The sequence below is a fragment of the Echinops telfairi genome, unplaced genomic scaffold (assembly GCF_000313985.2).
Source record: "Echinops telfairi isolate 266 unplaced genomic scaffold, ASM31398v2 ScPeMD7_5;HRSCAF=22, whole genome shotgun sequence".
Classification (NCBI taxonomy): domain Eukaryota; kingdom Metazoa; phylum Chordata; class Mammalia; order Afrosoricida; family Tenrecidae; genus Echinops; species Echinops telfairi.
Window position 1 is genome coordinate 15,440,055 of NW_022103901.1, and position 9,209 is coordinate 15,449,263.

Consider the following 9,209-nt stretch of genomic DNA (forward strand, 5'->3'; position numbering starts at 1 on the left):
TAACTCTTTACAAGAGTAAAAAGCCTCATTTTTCTCCCAATGAGTGGCTTCTGGTTTCCACCTGTGGACCTTGGGGTTGGCAGCCTGGCACGTAACCCACTACACCACACAGTCAAATAACCTTTTTTAAAAAGAAATCTTTTTCAAAAGTTAAGTACCACCACATTCCAATTCCTTAAACAATAGCATTTTTACAGCCACACATATACACTCAAACACAGTGTGTTATGTTGGATGATAATATTCCGATTCTATTTTCAAAGATGCCCTTGAGAGCAGGTCTCCTCCGTCAGAGGTAAAGTCCCATGTGGAAGGAGAAGTGGGTGGGGAAGGTTTTGAGGAACCTCCTAATGTAGGAACCTCCTAACCTTCTGCTCCTTTTGCAGCAGAAAAAGGACCCAAGGCAATGACATTTCATTCCCAAAAATGTAACTGAAGTCTAGTTTTCCTCGGCATTCCTGTTTCTGACCTTTGGCAAGTGGAGCCTGGGAGTGATCAGTAAGCTAGCAAGGGGCTTGGGGAGAGCTAGCTGGAGAGGGAGACTCACATGGTGTCCCTGGGTAATTGAGCTCAGGGTCCCTGCTAAGAGGCAGCTCAACCTAGGACTGATAAGGATGGTGTAAGAGGCCGGATCAACCCCAGCACTTTACTCAGGATTACAGCCTTTGTGAACAGCTGGTTTGGGAGCAGACCCAGGACAAAGAAAGTCCAAGATCTTTATAGTTCAGAGTAAGTGGGCTGGCTTAAGGGGAGGGACGCTTCAAGCACTTACATTCTTATCAAGCTGGCTGGGCAAAAGGGGGCTGGATGGGGAGGTGGGCGGGGTGGAGGGGAACCACAGGACTCCAGGTCATAACTCAAGGTCTAACAGGATAGTTTACGTTTCTTGCGAATTGGGCAGGTGGAGTCCGGAGACATCTCGAGAGTCACGGTCCAGCAGGAGCTTGGGGAGGTGGGGAGAAGGGGGAGTTAGCTGCTAGCGGGGGCTTGCAGGCATTTGAAAACAAAACGGAGTTCCTTATGTGAAGCTAGCTTGCTGCAAAGGAGACGAGAGACAAATACAGTCCGTGGGTCTACAGTCTAGTCAAAACCGCATCTCTCAAACAGAAGCAGAGAGACGACTTTCAAACTCTCAGAGCGTTTACTGGTGCACAAACCCACCCAGTGGTGACTGCCCCGTTCTGGGAGGTTCTGGGAAATCCAGGGCTTCGGGAGACCACGCATTGCAGATGGGTGGCTGGGGGCCCAGGGCTTCCCTGCCCACCTGGGGCTTCAGGCCAGCCTGGCTGCATGCGGTGTTAGCCATGGGACTCTGAGCAGAGGGTCCCTTACTGTCTTTGCCTCCTCACTCTCCCTGCATGAGACCCACTGCACCCACCTCTGGTCTTCCTCAACCATCAAGAGTCAGCTCAACGGTGAATCACGCCCGCTGCCCACACCTCCTGCAGCGTGGTGTCTCACCCCACGCCTGCAGGGCCTCATGGGGCAGCACCAGGAAGGGGCCTGTACCCATGGGAAGCTCTCCCTCCCTCACTAGGGCGTGACTCCCTCCAAGTTCATGTTCATGCTCCTGGTGCCAGAATCCAGCGTCCAGCCCAGCACACAGGAGCATCTAGCAGGTCTTTATGAAATGGAAGAACAAGTGAATTAATGAGTGAACAAACAATGGATTTTTTTTTTAATAAATGCATGCTAAAACACCAGTCTGTGTTTTGTTTTGTTGGAAATCTATTGTTTTATTAAGACAAAAACTGACAGGGTAGTATGAAGTCTACATTGAAAGTTTTCACAGATGTGCGTCCCTGGCTGATCCAGCGGATGCCAAGGGGTCTGTGGCTCAGCCTACAAAAGCAATAAGTGTCTCCCACCAGCCTCTTACAGGACCCAACCCTGTAAGAAAGACCTGCCCCAGCACTTACCTGCATGGGAACGTCTGAAAGATGGGCACATTTTCAACATTTGGAACGATAGCTTAAGGATATTTGAGATTTGTTCATGCAACCCTCTGCCTCCCATAGTAATTTGTATCTTGTAGAATATTGTCTGATAATCATTGGAATGTAAGCTCTATTAAGATGTATGAAGCTCAAAAAAAAAAGTTTTCACAGAAACCTAACACATGCCTGAAAGTTTATAATGCAGTTCTCGATGCAGTGTAGAGGCTGTCCAAACCCAAGGCACCTCACGATTCAAGACAAAGTATTTTGGGTATCAGATAATTCCTAGGATTAAAAGAACTTTTTTGGTTATTAATTTAAAGTGAACCACTGCCCCAGTGTGACCATCTACTCCTCGGGCTTTCAAAAGCTTTCTTGGATGGATTCAGTGACCTTTGTGCTGCTCCTGATTGAACTCCGACACCAAGGGCGTCAGAGTTCAAAGCCGACACAAGCAGATGGTTCGGCCTCCGAGGGGTTCATCCTTAAAATGGACCGAAGACCCTTCTGTCCCAGTAAGTCACAAGTACCAGCATGTCCATCCAAGAACGGACCCCTCCAAGGCGGACAATCTGCTGTGTCCACTTTCCCTCCTTGGCCAGTTTCCATTTCAAGATGGCAGCTTGGGGAACCTCCTTGTTCAGTTCCTTTGTAGGGGGGTGGGCATGAGGCCCGGGGCGGGAACACCTTGGTTTCTAGGTCCCAGTACTTTCAACAGTTTCGGGCCTTCAGGTAGTTAGTTTATTGTGCCAACCTGGCCGATAAACATAGGTGGGGTTAATTGAAGGGCGGAGGGATACATGGCTCAGTGAGCCTCGCCTTTCTAGTTCTCGGGTCTCTTGCTCTCTGATGGTCACACCAGGGTGCAGCTGCCTTAGCCAGTTCCCTGGTTCAGTTGGCAAGACTCACTTCCTGCAAGACATCCCTGAGGAGAAGCCACATGGACCTACCCCGATGCAGCCCTGGGTGCTGGAGCAGCCATGTGGAGATCCCTGCTAGTGCTGAGATGCTTACACGTTCACTGACTCAGCTTTCCTCCTGCAGTTGGCATCATTGCCTCTGTTTTGTGAGATGGAAGAGGACTTTGTGGATTGGTGTTGGACATAAGGGTTAATGTTGGACTTGTGGGCTTGGGCAGCACTGGGTTGGGATGTTTTCTTGATGTGCGCTTACCCTTGATATAAAACTCTCTCTAATACTTGTGTTTCTGTGGATTTGTTTCTCTAAAGTACCCAGACTAGCACAGGTCTCATTTATGGTGTTTTTTAAAGGCTAGCTATTCTGGGTATAGAACCAAATCAATAGGTCTTTGTTCTTCCTATTGTTTCACCATGTCCCCACTCAGGCCCCAAATGTTACAAAAGTGATCCTACCCCTCTGCCTCTTCCCTGCCCACCCCCACGCTCAGGAATAGCCTAAAAGACACACGCGCGAGTCTGTCCACACACAGAGTTAACACTATTGGGAAGACGGCTGTGGGTGTGGAGATGCTCGTGGAAGATGGACAGCATCTCGTGGCTCCTCCCACACTCCCACACCCCCAGTCTGCACGTTCTGTTGGTCACCGAAGGCCCTCTGCGTGTATCGGCAGAGCTGAAGAGTTTGTAATACTTGTCTGAGCCAGGCAAAGGCTGGGCCAGCGCCAGGGGCCTGAGGGACTGAGAAGACAGAGGCATGGCTGAAGAGAGGCTGCCCCGAGAGAAACACGACGTCCTGAGTCGTTTCTGAGCCCTAATGGTAACCTGCTACTTCTCTCAGAAGGAGCCCTGCTGGCATAGGAGGCTCTGCGTTGGGCTGCTAAACACAAGGTCGATGGTTCAAGCCAACTGGCTGCTCTTCAGCAGTAAGATGAGGCTTTCTGCTTCCATGAAGATTTACAGCCGTGGAAACTCAAAGGGGCCTGCCCCAGAGGGTCACAAGAAGTCGGAATCTACTTGAGGGAGTGAGTGAGCGAATTCCCTAATCAACCCCACTGTCGTGAGTACTGTCTGACGTCTGTCTGCATGGTCCTTGTCATGAATTCTTGAGCCCAGCAGAGGAGGAGCAAGTCCAATGGCCAGGGATGGCCAGTGTCAGAATGGATACAAAGGTGGGAGGGCTGGAGGCCTCTCTGACCCCGGCCTCATAAGAGTCAATCCTGGACTGTTGAGAAAGAGGGGGCTTTCTGTTCCTGGAAAGAGTTACAGTCTTAGAACCCCGCAGAGGCAGCGCATCCTGGCCCATAGGGAGAAGTGAAAGAGGTCTGATGCCACATCATTTTTACAGGCAAGAGAGCATCCCCTGGCGGTGCAGTGGATGAACTATTGGCCTGCTAACTGAAAGGCCCATGGCTCAAACCCACCAGCTGCTCCTCCCGAGAAAGATGAGGCTGTCGGCTTCCACAACGACTCTCAGTTAGTTCTTATGGTCCTGTAAGGCTGTTCTGAATCAGAATTGACTGGATGACCATGGGGTGGGGAAAAGCAAGAGAAAAGTCCAGGTTTAAAATCTGTTGATGTAGAGAAGGAAATTTTTTCTTACGTTATTGTAAAGTGTGTGTGTGTGTGTGTGTGTGTGTGTTTTAAGCTAGAATAGGATGTTTAGAACTCATCGCCTCTTGCAGCGATGGGGGAAGAATTGAGGTTAGACAGCAAGGTTTCTATCTTGGGAGACTGGAGGATGAGCAGGCTTGGGGGGAACAGAATGAGTTTCTTTGGAAAGCAGCCGGGAGGGATGTTTGGAAGTGGTCAGGAACAGAGGCCAGGGCCTTGAGAGGGCAGTTGGAGCTGGGGAGTTACCTGATGAGAGAAAACAATTTAAGTCGTAGCATAGATGGGTTGATGAATGGGTGGGATCACCCACCGTGTTAAGTAGGAGAGAGACAGTCAGGGCAGGCTAAGGGCCGTAACAAACCAGAATCAAACCCATTACTATGGGCTGGTGCTGACTCGGAAAGACCTGATAGGGCTGGGTAGATGCTACAGAACTGCTCCTGTGAGTTTCCGAGATTACAACTGCTTAGCAGAGTAGAAAGCTTCCTCTCTCGCGTGCGGTGGTTTTGAACTGCCCACCTTGGGGACCACAGCGGCACTCACTACCAGCGTCCCACCAGGGCTCACGCTGCAACAGAGAGACCCCAAATGACCTTAGAGGAACAGCTCAGGAGTCAGCATCGACCCGATGGCAGTGAGGCTGGGTTTGTCTCTGGTTGATAGCTCAAGAAAATAGAGAGGTGTTTGGCGATAAACTCTCTCGAACACCAAGCTGTCTGCCCTCATCATGATACGTGTGCGATTCAGCGACAGTCACTGCGTTCACAAAGGTGGGCAATCCACCACCGTCCACCTCTAAACATTTTTTGTCCCCTGAGCAGAAATCCAGAGTCCAGGAAGCAAATGATGACCTTCCGTGCCTCCCTCCCCTCAACGCCTCGTAACCACGGGCCTCTTGAGAACTGAATGCATTTGGCCTTGCTTCACTAAACAAACTCACAGCCGTGGAACTGATGCTGCTGCGGTCGGACAGGGTAGCGTGGCCCTGTGGGTTTCCTAAATGGTAACTCGAGTGGAGTAGAAAGCCTCATGGTTCTCCTGAGGAGGGGCGGGTGGGTTCAAAGCACTGACCTTGGCGTTACCAGCCCAATGTGGAACCAAGGCTACCAGGGCTCCTAGACGTGGTTCAGAACAAACCAGCATGGATTGTGATCAGAGTTGTCCGAGCCCCCAATAAAATGATTTAAAAACAAACAAACAAATATACTTTTACGCACTCGATTCTGATTCATACGACCTTGTAGGACAGAGTAGAACTGCCCCTGGAGTTTCTGAGACGATAACTCTTTACTGGAGTAGAAAGCCTCGTCTTTCTCCCTCGGAGCGGCTGGTGGTTTCGAACTGCTGACCTTGCAGTGAACAGCCCAACGTGTAGCCACTCTGATGCCCAGGCTCCTTTTCAACTGGCTCGTACCCGTTTGTTTTGGTGCAAGCGGTTTTTGCAACCCATGCATACTTTTTTCATGACATGCACTTCCCACGGACTTTGTGTCGGTTCCTCCTAGCCCGTGGGTTCACTCACTCCGGGGGACGGGTTCCAGGACGGCTCAGAGGGATGCTCGTGTCCCCTCAGCCAAACGGCAAACTTCCACTGTGCGTCACTGGTAGAGTCTTTTCACGTGATCCTCAGTCCAGCCCAGAGGGTCGGTAGGCTCGGTGCCTTTGGAAGCTGAGGCTCAGAAACAGAGCTTAGACTGTGAAAGGAGGATCGAAGGACCATGAGGTTCCCGGTACTCCATCAGGAAGGTTCTACAAATTCTCCCCCGGGAGGGACTTTTCCGGACCCACACCAGGACCCAGGAGGGCGGAGCTGTTTGTGGGACTGAGGTCAGGACATCAGGCTCTCTCACTGGCTAGTGCTCTGGGGGTGGGACTTCTTGGTGTGGAGCAGAGAGCCCTCCCCTGGCTCTGGGGCGTGTGTCCAGGGGCCCTGGAAGAGGCGAGTCCCACCCCCAGCCTCCATCTGAGCGGAGGACAGGACAGCTCACACAACCCTGAGGCCTCATGAACCCCGAAGGTACAGGGACGGCCGGGACTCTCTCCCGTTGGGCACCGCCTCCTCCTCTTGACTTATTCCAATCCTTCTCCCCTTCTCTGGGGGACCCTCGCTCCGGTGGGCCCTTTCAACGCCCCCCCCTGGGGCCTTCCAACATTGCCGAATCCCCCAGGCACCTCTTTCTGACCCCAAGACCTCATCCAGCTCCTCTCTCTTGCCCCAGGCCCCCAAGGGGTTGTGAGGGAAAGTCGGGGGGCTTAGGCCCCAGAAGGGCAGGGTGGATTGGAGCAGGCCAAGCTCCCCGGGGGGCAAGGAGAGCTGGCAGCAGGGGGCTGGGCAGGGGAGCCGCTTTTGGACTTTGCCCGCACTCCTGTTGGGGGCAAGGTCCTGTCCCTCTGTGGCCAGGTGGGGGAGGGGGCTTGAGTCCCAGGCTGGCTTTGTTGGTGACCAGGGGATGATGTCCTTCTGGAGGCTGCAAGGTAAATGAGACACGCGGCCAGGGCTCTGAAGTCAGAGGCCTGCTCTGTCCCTAGCCTGTAGGGCTGCTGTGCTTGGCAACTAATGTGGGGGCGGGGCAAGGTGGACCGACACAGGGCCTGCACGGATGGGCTCAAACATAAGAACCAGTGTGAGGAGGGGGCAGGGCCTGGCAGGGTTTGCTTCATAGAGTTACGCGGAGTGAGAACTGACTCGGTGGCCCCTAACTCCAACAAGGACTCCTACAGCAACAGGAAGACTCCCCGGGAGCGGGGCTTCAGAGGAAACCTGAAGGAGGAGCCAGGGTTGTGGGGGACAGGGAGGATGAAGGAGGAGACGGAGGCTTAAAGTTCAAAGAAGGGGCTCCCAGGTGGAGCCCCCCTGGGGCAGTCTGCCAAAGAGCTGCCCATGGTCACCACATGGCCCAGGAACGAGCACCAAGTTCAGAGCAAGAACATCCGTCTGGCGTAGTTCTGGGAGATGAGCCCTTCACATGGGAAGTGTGTTAGTCCGGGTAGACTAGAGAGACAGATTCGTGGACACACATCTGTGTACAAGAAAGAGGTTTATAGACAAGAGCAGTGGACTATGAAGGAAACATCCCAGCCCCGTCCAGATCAAGTCCCTAAGTCTGATATTAGCCCATAGTCCAACACCAGTCTATAAAGTGGTCTTCAGACTTGCAAAACACATGCAAGGATGCCAAATGCAAGCCCATCGCAGGCCAATGGGTAGAAAGTCTTTGGATCCAGTCATTTTGTAAGCATCTCAGCGCTGGCAGGGGTCTCCACATGGCTTCTCCAGTTCCCAGGGCACGGGGTCTATCAGCGTAGTGCCATGTGTCCTGTCGGTAGAGCGTCTCCAAGGGAGTGAGCAGAGAGAGAGAAAATGTCTCTCATCTACAGGCCACGCCCACCCAGAGGCCTCATTGGCTATGACTGGATTGACAGACTAGACTCCACCCCTTCCCTTTTAATCCTCTCAAGTCACACATTGACACCAGGTGATGGAACGACCACAGGAAGGTCATCAAAGCTGGGACGAGCATCCCGCTCACCGAAGGGCTGACTAATGACGTGAGTGGAGCAAGGCTTTGGCCGCCGCCAGGCGCACACGTGGGGTGACGCAAAAGGAGAAGACACAGTGGCAAACACCCGTGAACAATCCGAGTGTGTGAAGTGTGATCTAGGAAAACTGGAAGTCATTGAAAATGAAACGGAACACATCCCGGTGGATATCCGAGGCATCGGACTTGGGTTGGTCACTTTGACTGGGAAAATCTTGTGCCAGAGACGATAAATTAGGGGATTTCGTCCTCAAAAAGAACATCGTTGATGATGGGGGCACAGTCAGCAACCTCTGAGGAGGACCAGTTAATGCCAGGATGATTCAAATCTAGGCACCGACCCCTAAGACCAAAGATAAAGAAATTGAAGACGGTTGTCAGCCTCCTCAGTCTGATCTTGCTCCAACCTACGATCGCAATGCATTGCTAATGACTGGTGATGGAGATCAGAAAGCTGGAAATAAATAAAGAGGAAGATTTATTATAAATACCTTCTTGTTGCTGCTGTTGCTTTTAACACCAAAAGGGAAAGCGATACACATGGACCTGCCCAGGTGGAATCCACAGGAATCAAAGAGAGTACATCTGTGGAAAGAGAGGACGGAGAAGCCCATCGCCACCAGTCAGAACAAGGCTGGGAGCTGACAGTGCCCCAGACGAACTGAAGAAGATGCAGACAAGTCCATCGGAGCCCAAGCCAGCCGTGCATCTGGTGCTGGTGCCGGTTGCCATGGAGATGAACAAAACGCAACGCCATCCAGGCCCGTGCCAGCCCAGTGTGTTTTTACGTTTGAGCCATTGTTGCAGCCCGCGTGTAGATGAGCCTTCCCCTTTTTTACTGCCTCTACTTTACCAAGCACGATGTCCTCCAGGGACTGGTCTCCTGACCACAGAGTAAGTGAGACACGCATCTCCCCATCCTGGCCTCCAAGGAGCATCCTGGCTGAAATTCTTCCAAGACAGGCCTACTTGTTCTTTTGGCGACCCGTGGTACCTCCCATCGCCCTCAACAGCCCCGTAGGTCAAGGGCATCCGTTCCTCTTCGGTCTTCCCTATCCAGTGGCCAGCTTTCACCGGCAGGGGAGGTGACCCAATCCCACGGCTTGGGTCAGGTGCACCTTAGCCCTCAAAGTAATAGCTTCGCTTTCAAACACTCTAAAGAGGGCTTGTTGCAGCAGATCTACCCAACGCAGGCGTCCTTT

General features: G+C 52.4%; 1 protein-coding gene across 1 annotated transcript in view; it reads left to right on the top strand.

Annotated features, from left to right (window-relative positions):
- Positions 1-6,392: 6,392 nt before the first annotated feature.
- The window catches only part of QPRT (quinolinate phosphoribosyltransferase), a 9,444-nt gene continuing 6,627 nt past the window's right edge, over positions 6,393-9,209 (top strand). Inside the window, exon 1 of the mRNA XM_045284863.1 lies at positions 6,393-6,485. Within this exon, the coding sequence (XP_045140798.1) occupies positions 6,473-6,485 (13 nt within the window). The 5' untranslated portion in view covers positions 6,393-6,472. The remainder of the gene's footprint in view (positions 6,486-9,209) is intronic.